Source organism: Heterodontus francisci, chromosome 2, assembly GCF_036365525.1.
Source record: "Heterodontus francisci isolate sHetFra1 chromosome 2, sHetFra1.hap1, whole genome shotgun sequence".
NCBI classification, from domain to species: domain Eukaryota; kingdom Metazoa; phylum Chordata; class Chondrichthyes; order Heterodontiformes; family Heterodontidae; genus Heterodontus; species Heterodontus francisci.
In genome coordinates, this window is record NC_090372.1 from 211,368,972 (window position 1) to 211,392,897 (window position 23,926).

Here is a 23,926-nt window from a genome sequence, read left to right on the forward strand (position 1 = left end):
GGTAAGGCTGGCATGTTTAGGGAACCTTGGTTGATGAGGGATATTGAGGGTCTGGTCAGGACAAAGAAGGAGGCATATGTCAGGTATAGGCAGCTGGGATCAAGCGAGTCCCTCAAGGAGTATGGGGGATGTAGGAGTACACTTAAGAAGGAAATTAGGAGGGTGAAAAGGGGCCGTGAGATTCCCTGGCAGATAAGATAAAGGAGAATCCTAAAAGATTGTCTAAGTATATTAAGACTAAAAGGGTAGCTAGGGAGAGAGTAGGTCCCCTTAAGGATCAGTGTGGTAATCTATGTGTGGAGCCACGGGAAATGGGCGAGGTCTTAAATGAATACTTCTCATCTGTATTTTCCGTGGAGAAGGTCATGGAAGCTAGTGAGTTCAAGGGAGGGAACAGCGATATCCTGGAGCATATCAACATTACAAAGGAGGAGGTGTTGGAGGTTTTGAAGCACATTAAGGTGGATAAGTCCCCAGGGCCTGACCAGGTGTATCCTAGGATGCTATGGGAAGCAAGGGAGGAGATTGCTGGGGCCCTGGCAGAGATTTTTGTATCATCATTAGCCACGCGTGAGGTACCGGAAGACTGGAGGATAGCTAATGTTGTGCCTTTATTTAAGAAGGGCAGCAGGGATAAGCCAGGGAACTACAGGCCGGTGAGCCTTACATCAGTGGTGGGAAAGTTATTGGAAGGGATTCTGAGAGACAGGATTTATATGTATTGGGAAAAGGTTTACTTTTGTTCGATAGGCAGGCAAAAATACTGAGGCAGTAATTACCAATAATGACAACTTTATATACTGTACGCCAGGCGATCAAGCGCATTTTATTGAAACTTAAAGTAACAGCAACATTATTCCGATATACATAACTATGGTACAGTATTTCAAAATATTCCAAGTAGGATCCACGTGGATATTTCAGAGACAATACATTAAAGGATAACACTGAACGAGATGAGAGCAGCTGAAATACTGGTCAGCAACAGGAGTTCTATCAATTGCCCCCTCATTTTGTACAGCACAGTGAAAATGCAACAAATTTCACTTCAAGAGGTACACATTCATCTGCAGACACAGTCAAGCAGATGCTCCATAGACTGCCTGCGAGGTGGGTGCAGACTGCCCCAAGTACATGTCTGCTGACCGAGACTGATGCGCCAATTCTCCAGTCGCTCTTTAGGTTTTAATAGGTAACCTGCTGTATCCTTGCCACTGCACAAAGTTGTTGCACCCACTATTTATATAACATTGAGAGACTGCACTTGGTAAACTGAAGGTTGAATCCACCTCTCCGACCCGTTAGCTGTTGCTGTTTATTTGGGGGTGGGTCCTGGCACCTCTTTCGAGCATTTGCTCTTCATGTGTGAACCTAAGCAAAAAGGGGCTGAAATCCCGAGGGTTTCCAGCTGTCTCCTGCACTTTTGGTCAGTTCCTTGGGGGTTTTGTCAAGAATTACGACAGGGGACTAGTGGAGCCTCTGCAGGATTTCAATCTCACACGTCAACATTTCTCACAAAAACTTACATTTACCTAGCTTCTTAATGCAGCAAAATGTCCCAAAGCACTACACAATAGCGCTATCAGATAAAATTTGACAGGAAAGCGACATAAGCGGATATTAGGTCAGCTGAGAAAAAGCTTGATCAAAGAGGTAGGTTTTATGGAGCATCTTAAAGGAGGAGAGAGAGGTAGAGAGGTTTATGGCCACAAAGGGTGGGACGATGACTTTCAGGATGCACATGAAGCCAGAATGGAGTACTGAAGTTCTCGGAGGGTTGTGGGTTGAAAGACGTTAGAGATAGGGAAGGGCAAGGCAACAGAGTAATTTGGACACAAGGATAAGAATTTTAAAATTGAGGTGTTGCTGGACTGGGAGCCAATGTAGGCCAACAGATGCTGGGGCAATGGGTGAACAGCAGAGTTTTGAATGACCTCAACAGTCAGCAGACCAGGAGTGTGGACATCACAGCTGAAGCCAATCCTGTCCTCAGTCACTGATCATCCATGGGCAGTTACCATCAACAGTCACTGGATAGTGATAAGAAGCAAGAAGCCTAGTTGACATGTCCAGTCTTCAACACTCAGATCAATCCCTATGTCTTTACTACCGCCCTGACTGAGGTCAGTTTACTCAGCATAGACCAGGTATTGAACTTGGTACAGTACTCTGTTCCAACCTCGTGTCAGTGCACTTACCAACTCAGTCATTCAGTGAGGTGGGGGGGGGGGGGTGCGGGGGGGGAAGCCAAGTTCAGTCATTTTGAAAACTATTTGCCAAGAAGATCAAGTACTTTCTTGCGTGGCATCCCAAATCTGATCAATAAACTAGCGATTGCACTAGGCCACCACAAAGACCTAAAACTTGCCACAGCAACTTGATGACTGTGCTTATTTTTCTTTGTGTACAATCAGCCACGCTGTCAACAAAGCTGCATAAAAGGAATTGCTCCTATGTAGGGGGCAGCACGGATGAGATCACCACATGAGACCACGTGGTAAAAATTAGAACACTGAAGAACGGAGTTCATCCCTCACACATTTCCACCAATTTTCTGCAATGGCGAGATTTCGATAAAGGAAGCATTTTATTTCCCACTGAAAGGCTTTAATTATTAAGGTCAACTGCCCTTTGTAATTTTTTTTAAACAAAAAAAAAGTTCTATTATGACTCAATTCCAGGAAAGGAACATTGGAACAGGAGTAGGCTGTTTAGCCCCTCAAGCCTATTCTGCCAAGGGAAAAAATAGTCAAGTTGGAACACGTCCTGATGGCTCCATCAGCTCTGACTGCAAGGTCTGTGGTTCATGAGCTTCCATCTAAAGGAGAGCAATGGAATGGCCAATTCTCTAGTAAGGCTATGCCACCTTGTCTTTCAATACTCTCCACTATATCCCTTGAAAGCAGCCTGGCTGATATATGTTTGCTGGGATGCTGGCTGTTTTCTGGTACCTCAAGCCCAGTACTCATTTTTCATGGATGACTGTAGGAATTTCCTGGATCACAAAAATACTGAAATTCACTCCTGATTTTAGGACAATTTTACAAAATCAAATTGAGATAATCTTATTAGGATAGAGCAGAATGGAAAAAACTTACATAAAAATGTAAACCACTGGGATCTGAGGAAAGTGCAGAACGTACACAATCTTCCTTCAAATCCCTCTTTAATTTTTGCAACATTAGTAAGGTAAACTGTGAAGCCGTCAAACCATCATTTCTGCACATTAAGCAGATCATATTTATGAAAATGCAATCATGGAAATTTTGTTTCTGCTCTTAATGTAAAAGATTCTGATGTTATAAAATGCATTCAACGACATAAGACTAAAATTTAACCCCCTCCCCTGCCTGTCGCAAATGCAGGGGTAAAAACCAGGACAGCGTTGTGCCCACCTTACTTACATCACAGTTGCACTTTGTCATTTTAACAGGCCCTTGCCTCCCTTTCCAGAACTCCCAGATTCACTAAGTGCCAAGGACCATCCCTGCAGTTCCCTGTTGCCTAATATCTCACTGCTGCCCTCCAGCTATGTTCCACATGAGCCTCTTCCCACTCTACTTCATCTAACCCGATCAGCATAACCTTCTACTCCTTTTGCCCACATGTGTTTATGTAGCTTGCCCACTATCAACCAAAATAGTACAGGGAAGAATTTCTATTGCTAACACAGATGCCAGGGTTCCTCTGCAAAATCTACTTTAGGTCCTTAAAAAACGAGATGCCCTTTAATTTTTCATTAGAAAAAAAGTGAGATCACACAAAAAATAAATTATCTTTAAAATGCTGGACATGCATAGCAACAGACGAGAATAGGCAGGTTAGTATTTTTGGTACAGACTCTTAGAACAGGTCTGAAGAACAGTTTCTACTCACAGTATTAACGTTTTTCTGCGTTAAAGATTTTCTGTACTTATTATTTAGCTGGGAATTCTCACTGAATACAGAACAGAAGGAGGCCATTGGGCCCATTCCAGTCCAGTCTCACTCCCCTGTTCTTTGCCCATTTCTCTGCAATTATTTCCCTTCGAGTACTTATCCAACTGCATTTTGAAAGTTATTGAATCTGCTTCCACCACCCTTTCAGGCAGTGCATTCCAGATCACAACAGTTCACTCTGTAAAAAATAAAACTGTCCTCCTCCTCCCTCTGATCCTTTTACCAATTATCTTAAATCTATTTCCTCTGGTTACCAATCCTCCTGCCAGTGGAGAGTTTCTCCTTATTTACTCTAGAATTATGAGGTCGTATTTCCACATGGGATTTTCTTAACTGTCTGCCAAGACTTTGCAGGATGATCCAAGGAATTCCGGAGAAAGCAGCGCAAATAGCGTTTTCACAGTTCCTCGAGGTTTAGCATAGATTTCTGCCAATTTTACAGCAGTTGATCGGAGAAACCTCCATAGATACCTAGTAACCTAGGAAAACTTTATGAACATATTTTCATTGTCACCCCTTGCAGTCATTAAAGCAATTCTTTCTTGGTTGTGCTTTACCAGTATATTTTAGAATGGTAGAATGCTATAGCACAGAAGGTTCGGCCCATTGTTTGTGTGCTAAACTCTCTTAAAAGAGCTATCAATTTAGTCCCAGTCCTCTGGCATCCATTTTCTACCAAAGACGCATAAAAGATATAAAAAGCTTGCATTTCTATAGCATCTTTCAAAACCTCAGAACACCCTAAAGTGCTTTACAGCCAATTAAGTCACTGTTAAAATGTAGGAAGCACACTTTATATAGCTCATGTCTCTCAAACATCTAAAGCGCTTTACGTACAATTATTTATTGCAAAGCAATTGTTGTGTAAGTAAATTTGAACTCAGTTAGTACAGCGCAGGGTCTTGTAAACAAGAGTGAGAATAGTTTTTGGTGATATTGGTTGAAGGAGGAATATTGGCCAGGATACCACAGGGTTTGGTTCCCTCTGGGTTCCTCGCTCTCCCACGCAATTTCAGTCAAACACTTAAAGTCAACCAGGGTTTCTGCCGAACATCCAACAAAGTCATAGCGAGAGAAGCTCTGAGAAAATGTCCAACCTTGTTTTTGACTGGTCTGAGTAATTTTCATCCATCCTGACAGGCAGATGGTGTTCCAACTTAATATCTCACCAGAAAGACGGGCCCTCCAACGATGCAGCATTCACTCAGTACTGGAGTTAGCAGTGGTGCAATGACAGCCCTCTCACCCAAGTCAGAAGACCCTGAGTTTGAGTCCCACGTAAGCACATAATCGAGGCGGACACTCCCAATGCAGTACTGAGGAAGTGCTGCACTGTTGGTGGTGCTGCCTTTCAGATGAAACATTAAGCTATGGCCACGTCTGCCCTCTCAGGTGGACATCGGAGATCCCATAGCACTATTTCGAAGAGAAGGGGAGATCTCCCCAGTGTCCTGGCCAAAATATATGCCTCAACCAATATGACTAAAACAGATTATCTGGTCGCCATCACATTGCCATTTGTGAGAGCTTGCTGTGTGCAAATTGGCTGCTGTGCTTCCCACATTACAACAGCAACTAGACTTCAAAAAGCACTTCATTGGCTGTAAAGCACTTTGGGACATCCTGAGGTTGTCAAAGTTCTGTATAAATATAAGTCTTTCTTTATTAGATGATAAGTTTAAACTCCTGGTATTGAGCTTAAATCCTCAACCTTCTGATCACTAGGTAAGAGTGCTAGTAACTGAACCTAGCTGCAGATACAAGGTGGGATAGACTTGTGTAATGCACGTGATCCATCACCTCAAACTGGTCTCATTGCTGCCACCATTGATGACAAACCCATAATCACCACTACCTTATCCCAATGTTACTTAGCTCACATGTCCTTTGAACACAACCCAAGTTTAGATACACAGATTCCGTAACTGCGCGACAGTGTTTTTACACAGTTTAAGTGGATAAAATATGAAAAGTTCCAATGCGAAATCATGACCAAAATCCTTGCTGCTAAACCGGATAAATAAAAAATAGTACCTGTATGTTTATCCATACACTTGGCATGATGGTGGAGTTGGCAGTTACTTCCCGCAGACCTTAACAACTGACTTTCTGCTTTCAAATCTCTGTTATTCTAGATGTGCAGAACATATCACAAAATACAGCATTTTGTTAAGTATACATATTAAATGGTTTTGCACATTGCAAGTGGATCATCAGATTTTGGTAGGAAAGAAAATCATACTGCATAGAAGGAGGCTATCTGACCTGTCGTGCCTGCTCTTTGAAAGAGCTATCCAATATTTTTATTAAGCAGCTTTCGCAGGCATAATTGGTGTGTAATGTGGCACAGGATGCTAGTGAAAGGTTTCCATTAAATTAAAAGTTATTTCATTCCAGTCTTACAAACAAAACAATTCTTTAGAAAATCCACAGCATCAATTTAATGCACGCAAAACAATACAACAGCTCAGTCTTTCTCATTGTTTGGCTCCATGAATTAACCAGGAAGACCAGGACGTACATAAACAGATATATTCACGTGCACACACACACGCATTTGTTGCACCAAACAAATTAAAAGCAATGGGATATCCAACACGACCATATATAATGGGAAAAGTAGACACACTTTCAGTTTAACGCACATTAGATTTGACCAAAGCAAAGACCCTTGACAACCAGTTAGAGAACGAGGCTGGAAATTACTGCAAGCAACCTTATCATGCGAACACTTAAGGCATAAGTACCAAACTTGGACAAGTATAAGATGATTAAGAGTAGCTGTGCCTTTGTTGTGTCTAAAAGGGACAAGAGACTGTTAGCTCAAAATGAGGCATGGAGAATTGGAGGTAATCTTGTGATTTGAATTGAAAACTAGTTGGGAGGCAGACATTTTAACTCACAGGATTTAAAAAATAGCACTAGCGCCCAGGCCGAAACCAGCAGAAGTGATGTCTGGGCTGACGGGAAAGAGCAGAAATTGTGATGGGAGCCTACGGCTGCCCAGGGAGGGGAAGGGTGGGATGGTGTTTGGCAACAGATGCCAGCGCTGGGAGGAATATGGTGAGAAGATGGCTAGGTGGGATTAATCCATGAAAGGAATAAAGAAAAGAACAAAAGTGGAGTAATGCAGTCCTTTCAAGTCCACAGTTATCAAGCAGAAACCCTATTGTCTCCATGCGCTATTGGAAAATAGCCAGAATAACAATTTTTTGGTTTGTTTTTTGTAACACAAGTCCACCAGAAGAGTGAGGGGGGGATCTCATAGAAACCTATAAAATTCTAACAGGAATTGACAGGGTAGATGCAGGAAGGATGTTCCCGATGGTGGGGGAGTCCAGAACCAGAGGTCATAGTCTAAGGATACGGGGTAAACCTTTCAGGACTGAGATGGAGAAATTTCTTCACCCAGAGAGTGGCGAGTCTGTGGAATTCACTACCAAAGAAAGCAGTTGAGGCCAAAACATTCTATGTTTTCAAGAAGGAGTTAGATATAACTCTTCGGGCGAAAGGGATCAAAGGATATGGGGGTAAAGCGGGAACAGCTTACTGAGTTGGATGATCAGCCATGATCATACTCCTGCTCCTATTTTCTATGCTTCTATCATATCCACAGGACATCCCAAAGTGTTTTATAGTCAATGAATTTTAGCTTATTAAAGGTGGCAACCAACTTGCACAGGCCAAGGTCCCACAGGCAATGAAATTAAAATAAACTATTTTAGTGGTGCTGATTGAGTTGGGTCATTAACCAATGTTAGCTAAGACACACTTCAAAAAAGTCGCTCTTCGACAAGAATAAAGTGTCATAGAATCTTTTGCATCCACCTGCACATCATATAGAAGGCCAGATCCTAAAGATTAATGTGATTAAAAGCGAAATCAGGACAAACAAGAATGTGCAATACACTGTTCCAGGAGGGCATAGATGCAAAGTCAATTAAGCTGTTAAATAGAAGGATAAATACTTACTTGAAAGCAATGTCATTAAGGGATATGGAAAGAAAAATAGGGCAGTGGGGGCAGGTCGTGAGGTCTGATGGCTTATTTCTTGTTCCTAAAAATTCTTAGGCTCTTTTGGAAACAAAAAATTTTAAGTTATTCTGGCTATTTTCCCATAGCGCAAGGAGACAATAGGGTTTCTGCTTGATAATTGTTTCCCAGCTATCTGCAAGACCGAGGTGGGATAAAGTGTTCCTCGTTGGGTAAAATGGACCAGATTCAAGGTGCAAATGCCCAAACTGTGCCAGCGTTTACAGGCTCCACCACATTGGTAAAAGTGGCTTTCCGGGCGTCGCTGGTGGATGCCTAAGCATAACACCTGAAAGTTGGACAGGGGTGAGCACAGCAGGCACCGAGACTGTTCTGCTCAGGATTACAGTCTAAACGTGGCCTATTCAGCAGGTCCTTAAAGGATTGCATGATAACTTTTTTTCTGAGTTAACTTCATGGGAAGCCCGATGGTGCTCCTGCTCCTCCTGGCTACACAGCACTACAGCAGTCCATTGCTAGCCCACTACCAACATAACTTCAATTATTTTGTGTGTGTGTGTGTGGGCCCTTTAAATTCCTCTGCACAGCCATAAGCGCACAGTAACTTAAAGGGGCCGACCTGTGCACGACCTGCATGGGAACTTCCGGGTTGCTGCACGGCCTAGAGGGTACATTGCCCACTATCCACATCCCAACATCTCTCGTTGTCCTCCACCACTCTCCCCAAGGGCCACTGCTAGTGAGTTAGCCAGCCTAAACTGGAGTAAAGTGGCAAGCTGCTTGTGGAGGCATGAAAGAGTTGCTTCAGTTATTGAAATGAGGCTGGAGGTGCAGTTTGGAAAAGCCTCGAGCTTCGGGCATGTGCTGACCATTCTTCTTTAGGGTGCGTGGTACAACCCTTGACCTCCGCCTATCTGGGAGGAAATCACAAGTTGTAGCGCATGATCTAAACAATTAATTGAATGAGCTAATTAATAGACAACTTTTTTTAAACATTAAACATTATTACAGAATCACAGAATTGTTACAGCACAGAAGTAAGCCATTTGGCCTGTTGTATCTGCACCGGTTCTCCAAAACAGCAGTTTACCTACTGCCACTCCCAACGGGACAGTTATGGTGGCTGAACAACTAAAGGATTTGTGATGATACTGAAGTCACTATTAAGCAACTGTGAGCTTGCAGCCTCCTATTGAAGCAGAGCCTCAAGGATCCTGCTGATCAAACAGAAAAATTTAACTTAGGTCCAAATTCCCGACTCACTGATTTCTAAAATAGTTTAAAATCAAAATTAAAATTGAGCGCAACCCTCTAAAAGTTGCTTTTGATGAATCCAAGTCAACTTTGGAGACAGACTCAGATTGAGTTCATCTCTTACACCACAGTTACTTGAACTACTACCAGAGGGGATTAACATCTCGCAGTGACTCCGCCCAACAAACTGACCACTTTGAAAGCATCTGAATTTCGCTGCTAGTCCCAAGTTAGTGGCAATAGGGAAGGTCTCCGGGCCCAGGGAATCATTTATCTGAGTTGTGTAATCATGGCAGCATACAAGATACCACTCTCTGGCAGCGCCCGGGAGATGAGCAGGTAAGCCAGCTCACTACTTTCCTAAACTCACGGCCTTAAGGTCACAATCTCCACTTCCCCCCAACCCCCACTGCTAAACATTCAGAACAGATGAGGTAAATTAACTGATGGAGGTGTTGTTGGTTGCCATCCGATGACAGACAAATTTTAAGGCCTATCCTGCTATCATCCTTGGCAATTCAGAAGCAAAGGTGTTGTTGGTGTTTAATGCCTGAACCTCTCAGTTCCCCGGGGCACACGTCCCAGGTTTGACTTCAGAGCCTATGGTCCACCTTCTCACAGGATGGGGTCCGTTCCATTCCAGTCTACAAATGCTCCCTTCCACCTGAATAAAAGAAACATAATACACATAAGACCATTCTTGAAGAGAAGTCCTTCCCCCTTTCAGGAGATAATTTCTTCCCTTAATCTACATTAACATGTTCTCTCTGGGCAAGGTGGCAGTGACTTACTCCCAGATCTCTGCTAATGCTAACCTTTAAGTGGTCCTCAGAAGTTGTATGCAGGCACCCGAGGGTGACTCTACCTCAAGTTTACTTCCCTCGCATTTCACAATCAATTAATGAAATGCATCCATCTGGACAGCGATTTATCATAGCTCAAGCCATCTCAAAGATCTTCACAATGACTGACTACTTGCATTTATATAACAGATTTAGTGCAGAAATATCCACCTTTGCTCACAAAGGTGCAAGAAAAATATGAAAGTTTTAGCTAAAGAAAGATTTGAAACAGGAGTAGGCCATTCAGCCCCTTGAGTCTACACTGCCATTCAGTTAGATCGTACCTCAATTCAATTTGCAGACCATTGCTCCATATCTCTCAATACTCTCAGCCAAAAAAATTTATCGATCACAATCTTGCCAATTCCAAGTGGTTCCAGCGTCCACGGCTTTTTGGGGAGCGAGCTCCAAGATCCCCACCACTCTCTATGTGGAGGAAGTGCTTCCTCATGTCATTACTAAATAGCCGAGCTCTAATTTTTAAGATGATTCCCCTTATTCTAGATTCCCATACTAAAGGAAATCGTTTCTCTTTATCTGTCACATCAAATCCTGTAATCATTTTATAAACCTCAATTAGGTTGCCCTCAACCTTTCAAATTACAGGGAGTACAAGCCAAGTTTATTCAACATGTTCTCATAATTTAACTCTTTAATCCCTGGTATCATTCTCTGGTGAATCTGCGCTGTACCTCTTCCAAGCCAGTACATCCAGATGAAGGCATGTATGGAATTTCAGCAGTGGTGGGTGTGCTGAGGTTGGGGTGGAGGCAAATGATGTTATAAAGGTGGATATATGTGGTCTTTCAGAGGTATAGTTTATGGATCAAAACTCAGCTGAAAGTTTGCTTCAGCTTGGACAACAGAGTCAGTTGCAGTGAGCACAGTTTATGGCAGCTGATGGTTACAGTCTTTCCAATGTTGTTTTGCTCGAGTAAGTTAACAGTCGATCAAGATTGGATGCTGGACAACAGGAGAGCCAATGAAGGGCCCAAGGGATGTGGTGGGTAGGCAGATCTGGGTGTCACTGATGTATATGTGGAAGATGACCCTATGACTGTGGGTGACCCTACGTCACAAGGAGAAACATGCAGACAAAGATGCGGTTAGGGCCAACAATAGATCATTAAGGGATTCCAGGGGTAACAGTTTGGGCCGGGAAGAGAAGCCATTGTTGGAGATGCTCTGGCTACAGGTAAGAGTGGAACTAAGGGCAGTTTCACAGAGCTGGACAACAGAGGAAACACATTGAAGGATAATAGTGTAATCGACCATGTCAAAGGCTGCAGAGAGGTCAAGGGAGAGTGCACCATGTTCACACTCACGAAGTAGATCAGTTGTTACTTAGGGGTCATTTCAAGATTGTGGCAGCAGTAGGACTGATTAGTGTGATTAAAGTACATGGCATCGACTTGACAAGTGATTACACGTTACAGGACTTTAGACAGGAGTAGGAGGTTGGAGATGGGGAGCTACTTTGTAAGGATAGAGGGGTGTAAGGTGTTTTTTTGAAGAGGGTGGGCTGACAGTAGGTTTGAAAGCGAGCAGGGCAGCACATAAGGAGACAGAACCATTTACAATGTAAGCTAGCATGGGGGCTAGGAAAGGAACTTGGGTGATAAAAACAAAATGTGCTGGAAATACTCAACAGGTCTGTCGGCGCCTGTGGAGAGAGAAGCAAAGCTAACGTTTCAGGTCTGTGATCTTTCATCAGAACTGGCAACGGTTAAAAAAGGATTAGGTTTTAATGAAGTGAAGGGGAGGGGGCTGGGGGAGAGAACAAAGGGGTAAGTGTTTCATAGGGCAGGAGAGATTGAATAACAAAACTGTCACACTTTGTTGCAAGCTTACTAAGCCTCATGTTCAGGTAGTGTAGATGAGCAGAGAGATCTTGGTGTCCAGGTACATAAATCCCTGAAGGTTGCTTCCCAGGTTAATAGGGCTGTTAAGAAGGCATATGGTGTGTTAGCTTTTATTAGTAGGGGGATCGAGTTTCGGAGCCACGATGTCATGCTGCAGCTGTACAAAACTCTGGTGAGGCCGCACCTGGAGTACTGCGTGCAGTTCTGGTCACCGCATTATAAGAAGGATGTGGAAGCTTTGGAAAGGGTGCAGAGGAAATTTACTAGGATGTTGCCTGGTATGGAGGGAAGGTCTTACGAGGAAAGGCTGAGGGACTTGAGGTTGTTTTCATTGGAGAGAAGGAGGAGGAGAAATGACTTAATAGAGACATATAAGATAATCAGAGGGTTAGATAGGGTGGATAGTGAGAGTCTTTTTCCTCGGATGGTGATGGCAAACACGAGGGGACATAGCTTTAAGTTGAGGGGTGATAGATATAGGACAGATGTCAGAGGTAGTTTCTTTACTCAGAGAGTAGTAGGGGCGTGGAACGCCCTGCCTGCAACAGTAGTAGACTCGCCAACTTTAAGGGCATTTAAGTGGTCATTGGATAGACATATGGATGAAAATGGAATAGTGTAGGTCAGATGGTTTCACAGGTCGGCGCAACATCGAGGGCCGAAGGGCCTGTACTGTGATGTTCTAATTCTAAAAAAAAAGCTGTTCTGGGACAAAGGCAAAGAATGTGTTAATGCTTGTGGTGAAAGACAAAGCATTAGTCCAGAGAGTGTTAATAGTAGAATACTGAGCAACTCTGACTACATGAAAAGCAGGCACATGGTTAAAAAATAAAATATTTTAAAAAAGGCCAGTCATGCGCTTAAATTATTGAACTCAATGTTCAGCCCGCAAGGCTGTAGAGTGCCTAATCGAAAGATCAGGTGCTGCTCCTCGAGCTTGCACTGATGTTCACGAACACTGCAGCAGGCCAAAGACAGAAATGTTGGCATGAGAACAGGGCTGACTGTTGAAATGGCAATCTCTCCTGCCCCATCAAACACCTGCCCCTTTGTTTTCTCTCCCAGTCCCCTCCCCTTCACTTGCTTAAAACCTAATTCTTTTCTAACCTTTGCCAGTTCTGATGAAAGGTCACAGACTTGAAACGTTAACTTTGCTTCTCTCTCCACAGATGCTGCCAGACCTGTATTTCCAGTACTTTTTGTTTTTATTTCAGATCTCCAGCATCTGCAGTATTTTGCTTTTATTGAAGGAATTTGGGTAGTCAGCACTTCTGTGGAAATGGGGTCAAGGGAACAGTAGGTGGGTCTCAGATGAGGTGAGTTCTGATTGAGCGCAGGGAGAGACAAAAGAAAAACTAGACAGATGCTGGTCAGGGGGGCATTTTGGCATAAACAGGCCTGGTGGGCTAGGGAACGTGCCGGTGGCAGATCTTAACCTTAGTTACAAAAAGTCCATAACTCCTCACACTTGTGAAGGGCAAGAGTTCAGGGTGTCAATAGCAATTGTTAATGCAGAAAAGAAGCTGTGGGTTATCTATATTCTCCAGGAAGATACTGTAGTATGTGGTTTGGCAGAGACGATCAAGGCCTGATGGTGCATGAGGTGGTCCAGTCAGATCTGCCAATGAATGGTGAAACCATTTATGTGATAGATATTACTGAAGGCTATGGTTTTTGGACTTGAGGCAGTGAAGATAGAACATAGGAACAGGAGTAGACCATTCAGCCCCTCCACCATTCAGTGATATCATGGCTGATTTGTATCTTTTTCTATGTACCTGCTTTGGCTCCAAATACTTGTTTGGCAAAAATCTATCAATCTCAAGTTTAAAATGATTAATTGAGATATTATTTACTGCTTTTTGTTAGAGAGCCCTCCATACTTCTACCACCATTTGCATCAAGAAATGTTTCCTAATTTCTCTCCTGACTCTGATTTTTAAAGTTGTGTCCCCTTGGCCTAGACACCCTCACCAGTAGAAAATGTTTTTATCCACCAGATCAGTTCCTTTCAATAGGGGTGCATCAGGAGAAATAACTAGGGTTGGGGAGGGAAGGATTCTACTCGGGACAAGAGAATTAAAAGCAGAAGGGTGGTCAGAAATACTGTGGGAAACAGAAGGCTAAACACATTTTATTTCCATTTTGATATATTTCAGATGAGTTTTTCAGTCAAAGATAAATTGACAGCTCTTAGTTCTTAGCTCTTCCCATGAAATAGCAAAAGAAAATATTTAACTTTAACTTAGCACACTGCAAACATCGGTAATTACCTGTAAGGTTATGGCACCATGCAAAAATTCTGCATGAAAATGAATTAAATGTCAAATTACACTATTCCTGGTCAACGCATTTCAGTAATCTGTTCGAGCGTAACTGGGGTCAGTCTTTTCAAGTACAAATTACCAGTTGGAAATACTTTTGGAAGGATACATGATACCTTAATAAAAGTACAATTACTAGATTTCAATGACTTGGAATACCAGAGACTTAAGAGTTAATCTTCCCCAACCCAAAAATGATTCCAAAGCTTTAAAGGTTACAAGGCAAATTGAAAAGGCGGTTAAGAAAGAATATGGGATATTTAGCTCTGTGAATAGGGGCACTGATGAGGCTTCAGCTAGAATACCATGTGGAATTCTGGGGGCTGCACTTTAGGAAGCATGTCAAGGCCTTGGAAAGAGTAGAGAGGAGGTTTACTAGGATAATGCTGGGGGCCTCTTCCACCTAAAAGAACATGAACATCAGGTGCATGGGAATACCACAATCTGCAAGTTCCCCTCCAACTCATGCACCATATTGCAAATATATTGTTGTTCCCTTACTGTCGCTGGATCAGAATCCTGGAACACACTCTCTAACAGCACTGTGGGTGTATCCACACCAACTGGACTGCAGCAGTTCAAGAAGGCAACTTACCACCTCAAGGACAATTAAGGATGGGTAACAAATGCTGGCCTTGCCAGCAACGCCCACATCCCATGAAAGAATGAAAAAACAAGGGACTTTAGTTAATTGGAGAGATTGGGCAAACAGGGATAGTTTTCTTTACAGCTGAAAAGGTTAAGGGTAGATTTAATAAAGCTATAGAAAATTATGAGGGGATTTGATAGAGCAAGTAGGGAGAAACAGTTTCCTCTGGCAAGTAATCAGAGGTCATCGATTTATAACAATTGGCAACAGTGACGGCACAGTGGCGCAGTGGTTAGCACCGCAGCCTCACAGCTCCAGCGACCTGGGTTCAGTTCTGGGTACTGTCTGTGCGGAGTTTGCAAGTTCTCCCTGTGACTGTGTGGGTTTCCGCCCGGTGCTCCAGTTTCCTCCCACAGCCAAAGACTTGCAGGTTGATAGGTTAATTGGCCATTATAAATTGCCCCTAGTGTAGGTAGGTGGTAGGAGAATGATGGGAATGTGGTAGGGAATATGGGGTTAATGTAGGATTAGTATAAATAGGTGGTTGTTGGTCGGCATAGACTCGGTGGGCCGAAGGGTCTGTTTCAGTGCTGTATCAATAAATAAAAAATAAAAATAAAAAACAAGAATAAATAAAGATAAATTCCTTGACACACAGGGCTGCTAAGATCTTGAACATACTTCCTCAAAGGGTGGTGGAATCATATTCCATAAAAACTTTCAAAAAGCAGTTGCATATGTCCTTAAAGAGGACTAATTCGCAGAGATATGGAGGAAAAGCTGGTCTGTGGGACTAAATTAGATAGCTCCTTCAAACAGCCAACACAGGTGTGATGGGCTGAATGACCTCTTCCTATGCTGTAAGATTCTATGATACTCTGAAAGAGATATCAGTATTGTAGCATGATACAACACTCCCAATATATTATTTGATTGTTTTCCTCACTCGGCACGCTCTCTATTAGAGAAATACCATTTTGATGACATGCACGCAATTTCACCCAATCTTTGCATTCAGTTTATTATTTATTTAGTGTTTAGCCTTTTATCTTCCCAAAAGCACTGATTCAACAACAACTTACATATATATAGCACGTTTAATGTAATAAAATGTTCCATGGCACTTTGTTATCAAACAAAATTTGACAGCGAGCCACCTAAGGAGATATCAGGACAAATAACCAAAAGCTTGGTCAAAGAGGTAGGTTTCAACGGGCACTGAGTGCTACTTGAGTGCACAGAGTATGAAGAAGGGAGTTTGGTGAGTGACAGGATTTTAAAGGTTAATCTCTCTCTAAAGTCTAGCTTTTGTTTACATTTAGCAATTAACGTAAATTACTGTTTAAGTTAAGTGGCAAGTTGTTTCTTCCAATTTTAGCAGGGATATACAAGCTCTCTGAGAGCAGCTGTGTCTAGTTAATTAGGTAGCTAGCTGAAACTGGTTTCTGAGCACTGGCATAGCTTTAGCAAAGTTGACTCAGCATTGATTTTCAGAGACTACGGCCAGAACTTTTCGTTGGGCAGGAGGCCCCGACCAGTGGCCAAAAAGTCAGTGGCAAGCTCACCTCCGCTGTGCCTGGGTAGCCAGACTGAGATTTCTTTTCGCTCCACAGGCCTTTAGTTGGTCTTGGGCGGGACTTCCACCTCTGAGATAGAAAGTCCTGCCTAATGGAGCTGCCGGCCAATCAGTGGGGCACGTTGGGGCTTCAGGGGCGGCCCTCAGTGGGGCACAGGATGCCCAATCAGGAGGGTCCCCCACCAACCCACAAAAAGGCTGCCTGGTTTTACCAGGCGGGCTTTTTGAGGCTTCTGCCGTCCAGCCGAGGGTAAAATATCCGCAGCAGCAGGCGGAGGCCCTTAAGTGCCAGTTAATTGGCCACTGGGGCAGGCAGGCTGTTTCTCGCTGCTGTCGACCGCATAAAATTGCAGCAGGCGTAGGAGGAAGTCGGGAACGCCCCTCCACCACCCCCACCCACCTTCCACTAAATTTTACACCCTCAGCCCCGCCACCAGCCCGCTTGTTTGGGGGGCATAAAATTCCAGCCTATAAATTCAGGGGTCTCTGAGTGCTGCTGGTCTGCACTGTATGCTGCTTGAGTGCACAGAGTGTGAAGAAGGGAATTTGGTCAGTAAGGGAGTTCAGTGAAGAGGAGAACTATAAATTAATTTAGAAAAATAAATTTGATTTAATTAACACAATAAAGATGGCAGGACAGGTGATGTGCCGTGGCTGCAGTATGTGGGAGCTCCTGGATGCCACTGCAATCCATGCCAACCACATCTGGAGTAAGTGTCTGCAGCTTGAGGAGCTTCAGCTCAAAGTAGATAAGCTGGAGGCTGAGCTACAGACATTGTGAGGCATCAGGGAGGGGGAAAGTTACCTGGACATTTTGTTCCAGAAGTAGTCACACCCCTTAGGATAGGGTTGTCTGATTTGGTCAGTGGTCAGGGACAGGAGGGTCTGACTGCGAGTCAGGCAGGTAAGGGGATCCAGAAGGTGGGAATGGAGCAGCCTCAGCGCTTGCAATTGAGCAGCAGGTTCGAGGTTCTTGCAGCTTGTATGGACAAGAGCAAAGGCTCTAGTGTGGATGAGCAGATTGACCGTGACACCATGGTACAGGAAGCCATTCAAGTGGGAAGAGTTAAAAGGAATGTAGTGGTAGTAAGGGACAGCCACTGTTCTCTGCAGCCGAAAACAAGAGTCCATCAGGCTGTGTTGCCTGCCCGGTGCCAGGGTTCTGGTCATCTGCTCAGGGCTGGAGAGTAAAGGCAGGCTTGGGTCTGCAAATGAAACCCGACCTGAGCCCAAGAGAACCACATCCGACCCAAGCCCGACCCAGCCCAAGTCCTTTCATTTTTTTCCCATGCCCGACCCGACCCGACCCGACGACCAGAATATTCAGTTAACCTAGCTTCCGTTTTTCACTTTTTAAGCTTGTGCAGATAAGCAACAAAAACTGTAACTGGACTTGAAAGGTTGTTTAAAAAGTACATTAAGATTGGAGCCACGTACCGGAGGTGGTGATGGAGTGTGTCCGACCCAGCCCGAATGCCGGACCTGGAAGAGTGACCCAAACCCGAACCCGACATATGTCATCGGGTCCTGTCGGGTTCGGGTCGGGTAGCCATGCTCTACTGGAGAGGAACTTGCAGTGGGAGGGGGAGGATCCACTGGTCGTGGAGCTAGGCACTAAATTAAAAAGCAGAACCTCAGAGACAATAATCTCTGGATTATTACCTGAGCCACCTGCAAACTGGCATAGGACAAATAAGATTAGAGAAATGAATGCGTGGCTCACGTGTGGGAGATGTGGGTCCCAGTTTGTGGGGCACTGGCACCAGTACTGGGGAAAATGAAGGCTGTACTGTTGGGACAGACTTCACCTGAACCATGTTGGGACCTGTGTTCTAGCGAGTTGTATAACTAGGGAAGTAGAGAGGGCTTTAAACTAAATAGAGGGGAGAAGGGATTATGCAGGGGAAGATCGAGTAAATTAAAGGGAAATGACAAGGCAGTAGAGCAAGGTAGCAACAAAGGTAATGATGATCAGAGTACAGCAGGAAGGGACAGTGATTGCAAACGTAAGAGTGTGCCAGCAGACAGGGTCAGAGTTTACAAAAATAGTAAAAAAAAACGGAATGTGTATGACCTGCTAACCATGTCTTTGTTACGGGAAAAGGAAACCAAAGCTGGGACTTGAATGTTCAAGGATACATGACATTCAAAAAGGACAGGAAGCTGGGAAAAGGTAGTGGATAGCTCTGTTAATTAAAGAGGGCATTAGTACTGTAGTGAGAGATGACCTTAGTTCTAAAGATCAAGACGTAGAATCAGTTTGAGTGAAACAGCAACATTGGTCAGAATTGTTCATAGGCCACCAAATAGCAATGGTAATGTAAATCACAGTATGAGTCAGGAAATCAGAGGTCCACGTAACAAGGATAATACAGTAATCATGGGGGATTTCAATCTACATCTATACTGGGTAAACTTTATTCTTACTAATGTTGTGGAGGACGAATTCTTGGAATGTATGCGAGATGGTTTTTTAGAGGAGTACGTTGAGTAAACGGGCTATTTTAGATCTAGTATTATGCAATGAAAAAAGGCTAATTAATAATCTTGTTGTAAAGGAGCCTTTAGGAAAGAGTGACCATAATATGATAGAATTTTACATTAAGTTTGAAAGTGATGTAGTTCAACGAGGGTCTTAAATCTAAGCAAAGGAAACTATGAAGGTATGAGGGGCAAATTGGCCATGGTGGATTGGGAAAGTACATTAAAAGGTATGATGGTAGACAGGCAATTGGTAACATTTAAAGAACCAATACATAGTTTACAACAAAATACATTCCTTTAACACACAAAAACCCAGCAAGGAAAGTGTTCCAACAGTGGCTAACGAAAGAAATCAAGGATTATATTAGAGTAAAGGAAAAGGCATATAAAGTTGCCTAAAAACGGTAAGCCTGAGTCTGGGAGCATTTCAGAATACTACAAAAGAGGACGAAGGAAAAGATTAAGAAAGGGAAAGCAGAATATCTGAGTTTTTTTAATTCATTCGGGGGATGTGGGCATCACTAACTATACCAGCATTTATTGCCCAACCTTAATTGCCCATGAGAAGATGGTAATGAGCTGCCTTCTTGAATCACTGCCATCCTTGCAGTGTACATACACTAACAGTGCTGGGTAGGAAGGGAGCTCCAGCATTTTGACCCAGCGACAGTGAAGGAATTGCGATATAGTTCCAAGTCAGGATGGTGTGTGGATTGGATGGTAACTTGCAGGTGGTGGTGTTCCCACGCATCTGTTGCCCTTGTCCTTCTAGGTGGCAGAGGTCACGGGTTTAGAAGGTGCTGTCTAAGGAGTTTGGTGAGGTGCTGCAGTGCATCTTGTAGATGATTTCTATGGTACACTTTGCTGTCACTGTGCATCAGTGGTGGAGGGAGTGAATGTTGAAGGTGGTGGATAGGGTGCCAATCAAGCGGGCTGCTTTATCTTGGATGGTGTCGAGCTTCCTGAGTGTTGTTGGAGCTGCACCCATCCAGGCAAGTGGAGAGTATTCCAACACACTCCTGACTTGTGTCTTGTAGACGGTGGACAGCATTAGGGAGTCAGAAGGTAAGTTACTTACCGCAGAATTCCCAGCCTCTGACCTACTCTTGTAGCCACAGCATTTATGTGGCTGGTCCAGTTCAGTTTCTGGTCAATGGGTGACTCCCAGGATGTTGATAGTAGGGGATTCAGTGATGGTAATGCCATTGAACATTAAGGGAAGATGGTTGGATTCTCTCTTATTTGAGATGGTCATTGCCTGGCACTTGTGTGGTGTGAATGTTACTTGCCACTTATTAGCCCAAGCCTGGACGTTGTCCAGGTCTTTCTGTATATGGACACGGGCTGCTTCAGTATCTGAGGAGACACGAATGGTGAACATTGTGCAATCAGCAGCAAACATCTCCACCTCTGACCTTATTATGGAGGGAAGGTCATTGATGATGAAACAGCTGAAGATGGTTGGGCCTAGGACACTACCCTAAGGAACTCCTGCAGTAATGTCCTGGGACTGAGATGATTGACCTCCAACAACCATAACCATCTTGCTTTGTGCTCGGTATGACTCCAACCAGCAGAGAGTTTTCCCAATTCCAGTTTTGCTAGGGCTTCTTGATACCATACTCAGTCAAATGCTGCCTTGATGTCAAGCGTAGTCACTCTCACCTCACCTCTGGAGTTCAGTTCTTTTGTCCATGTTTGGACCAAGGCTGTAATGAAGTCAGGAGCTGAGTGGCCCTGGCAGAACCCTAACTGAGCAGGTTATTGCTGAGCAAGTGCCACTTGATAGCACTGTCGACGACCCCTGCTGATGATCGACTGAGGGTAGAAATTTGGGGAGGTAATTAGCCAGATTGGATCTGTCCTGCTTTTTGCACACAGGACATACCTGGGCAATTTTCCATAGTGCCGGGTACATGCCAGTGTTAAAAAATGGACTGTAAAAGCTTCTATATGTATGTAAAAAGGAAAAAATTAGCAAAGACAAATGTAGGTCCATTACAAAAGGGGTCAGGAGAATTTATACTGGGGAATAGGGAAACAGAGAAACTGAACAAATACTTTGTGTCTGTCTTCACAGAGGAAAATACAAAACACCTCCCAGCAGCAATGGAGAATCAAGGGACTAGTGTAAACGAGGAACTTTAAGATATTAATATTAGTAAAACAAAGTATTAGAGAAATTAATGGGACTTAAAATAGATAAATCCCCTGGAACTGATGATTTACATCCCAGAGCATTGAAAGGGGTGGCTGTAGAGAAACTAGATGCATTTGGTGGTGGTCTTTCAAAATTCTGTAAGCTCTGGAATGGTTCCTGCAGATTGGAAGGTAGCAAATGTAATCCCACTATTAAAGAAAGGAGGGAGACAGAAAACAGAGAACTAGAGACCTGTTAGCCGAACATCAGTTGTAGGGAAAATACTAGAACCTATAATAAAGGATGTGATAACAGAACACTTAGAAAATAATGGTAGGATTGGGCAGAGTCAACATGGATTTATGAAAGGGAAATCATGTTTAATGAACCTGTTGGGAGTTTTTTGAGGATGTAACTAGCAGAATAGATAAGGGGGAACTGGTGGATGTAGTATATTTAGATTTTCAGAAAGCTTTTGATAAGGTCCCATATAAGAGGTTAGTAAACAAAATTAGAGCACATGGGTTTGGGGAGACTAAAAAGTGACATGGATTGAGAACTGGTTAACGGACAGAAAACAGAGAGTTGGAATAAATGAGTTATTTGCAGATTGGCAATCTGTAATTAGTGGGGTACCGCAAGGATCAGTGCTTGGGCCCCAGCTATTCACAATTTATATCAATGATTTGGATGTGGGAATTAAATGTGATATTTCCAAGTTTGCAGATGACACAAAACTAGGTGGAAGTGTGAATTGTGAGGAGATTTGGAGAGGCTAAGCAAATGGGGAAAAATTTGGCAGATGGAATACAATGTGGAGAAATGTGAGGTTATCTACTTGGATAGGAAAAACAGAAATACAAAGTATTTCTTAAATGGTGAGAGGCTGGAAAGTGTTGAATTTCAAAGGGACTTGGGTGTCCTTGTTCATGAGTCACTGAAAGCTAATATGCAGGTACAGCAAACAATTAAGTAGGCAAATGGTATGTTGGCCTTCATTACAAGAGGATTTGAGTACAGCATTAAAGATGTCTTATTACAATTATATAGAACCTTGGTGAGACCACACCTGGAGTATTGTGTGCAGTTTTGGTCTCCTTACCAAAGGAAAGATATACTTGCCAAAGAGGGAGTGCAATGAAGGTTCACCAAACTAATTCTGGAATGGAGGGATTGTCCTATGAGGAAAGATTAAATAGTCTGGGCCTTTATTCTCTGGAGTTTGGAAGAATGAGAGATGATCTCATTCAAACATACAAAATTCTTACAGGGCTCGACAAGGTAGATGCAGGAAGGATGTTTCCCCTGGCTGGGGAGTCCAGAACAAGGGGACACAGTCTCAGAATAAGGGACAGGCCATTTAGGACTGAGATGAGGAGGAATTTCTTCACTCAGAGGGTGGTGAATCTTTGGAATTCTCTGCCCCAGAGGGCTGTGGCGGCTCCGTCAGTGAGTATGGTCAAGACTGAGCTCAATAGATTTCTACATATTAAAAACATCAAAAGTTACAGGGATAGTACAGGAAAATGGTGTTGAAGTAGAAGATCAGCCATGATGTCACATAATGGCAGAGTGGGCTTGAAGGGCTGAATGGCCTACTCCTGCTCCTATTTCGTGTTCTTGTGTCAAAGCGGAGAGAGAGGTATAAAGCTTTCAGGGATTCAAAATATGGTGTTCCAGGAAAGATGGACATAAATTTGGAGGGTGACAACACGTTGTCTGTAAAGCTTTGGGATGGCCTGAGGACATGAAAGTCACAGTATAAATGCGAGTCTTTTTTTTTATGCCAGCACATTATATGCAAATATCCCACAGTGATTTGATCCCCAAGGACAAACACATGAATAATGGCCTCTTACCAATGTCCCAGAGGGCTACTACCCTCTGGAACTGTACCACAAAAGCCCAAATCTAAAGGTAAGGGGATGAAGGGTTATGAAACCAAGGCAGGTAGAGGTAGTTGAGATACAGATCGGCCATGATACAAGTGAATAATGGCACAGGCTTGAGGGACTGAATGGCCTGCTTCTGCTCCCATGTTTCTTCAGTAGAGGCAAGGGGAGAGGATAGAAAAGTGCAACATTAATTCTATTCATTCTTTGGTCTGGATCCTGACAGAATTTTCTAAACTGGAGTGTCTTTTACAGTATGTACAAAGGGAGGTGGTGGTGTAGTGGTATTGTCATTGGACTAGTAACCCAGAGACTTAGGGTATTTCTCTGGGGACAAGGGTTCGAATCCCATCACAGCAGAAGGTGAAAATTGAATTCAATTAATAAATCTGGAATTTAAAAAAAAAAGCTAGTCTCATGATGGCCATGAAATCATTGTCAATTATTGTAAAAACCCATCTGGTTCACTAATGGAAATCTGCGATCCTTACCTGGTCTGGCCTACATGTGACTCCAGACCCACAGCAACGTGGTTGACTCTTAATGCCCTTTGAAATAGTCTAGCAAGCCACTCAGTTGTATCTAACCGCCACAAAGCCAATAAAACAGAATGAAACCGGACGGACCACCTGGCATCGACCAAGGCACCGGAAACGACAACAGCAAACCCAGCCCTGTCGACCCTGCAAAATCCTCCTTATTAACATCTGGGGGACTGTGCCAAAGTTGGGAGAGCTGTCCCACAGACTAGTCAAGCAATAGCCTGACATAGTCATACTCACGGAATTATACCTTACAGACAATGACCCAGACACTGCCATTACCAGTTCTGAAGAAGGGTCACTGACCTGAAACGTTAACTCTGCTTTTCTCTACACAGATGCTGCCAGACCTGCTGAGTATTTCCAGCATTTCTTGTTTTTATTCCTGCCATCACCATCCCCGGGTATGTCCTGTCCCACCGGCAGGACAGACCCACCAGAGGTGGGCAGCACAGTGGCGCAGTGGTTAGCACCGCAGCCTCACAGCTC

General features: G+C 43.5%; 1 protein-coding gene across 2 annotated transcripts in view; it reads right to left on the reverse strand.

Moving 5' to 3' along the window:
- Positions 1-813: 813 nt before the first annotated feature.
- The window catches only part of mindy4 (MINDY lysine 48 deubiquitinase 4), a 305,544-nt gene continuing 282,431 nt past the window's right edge, over positions 814-23,926 (reverse strand). For both annotated transcript variants that reach the window (XM_068015668.1, XM_068015679.1), the window contains one exon: positions 814-9,850. In XM_068015668.1, the coding sequence (XP_067871769.1) occupies positions 9,802-9,850 (49 nt within the window). In that variant the 3' untranslated portion in view covers positions 814-9,801. The remainder of the gene's footprint in view (positions 9,851-23,926) is intronic.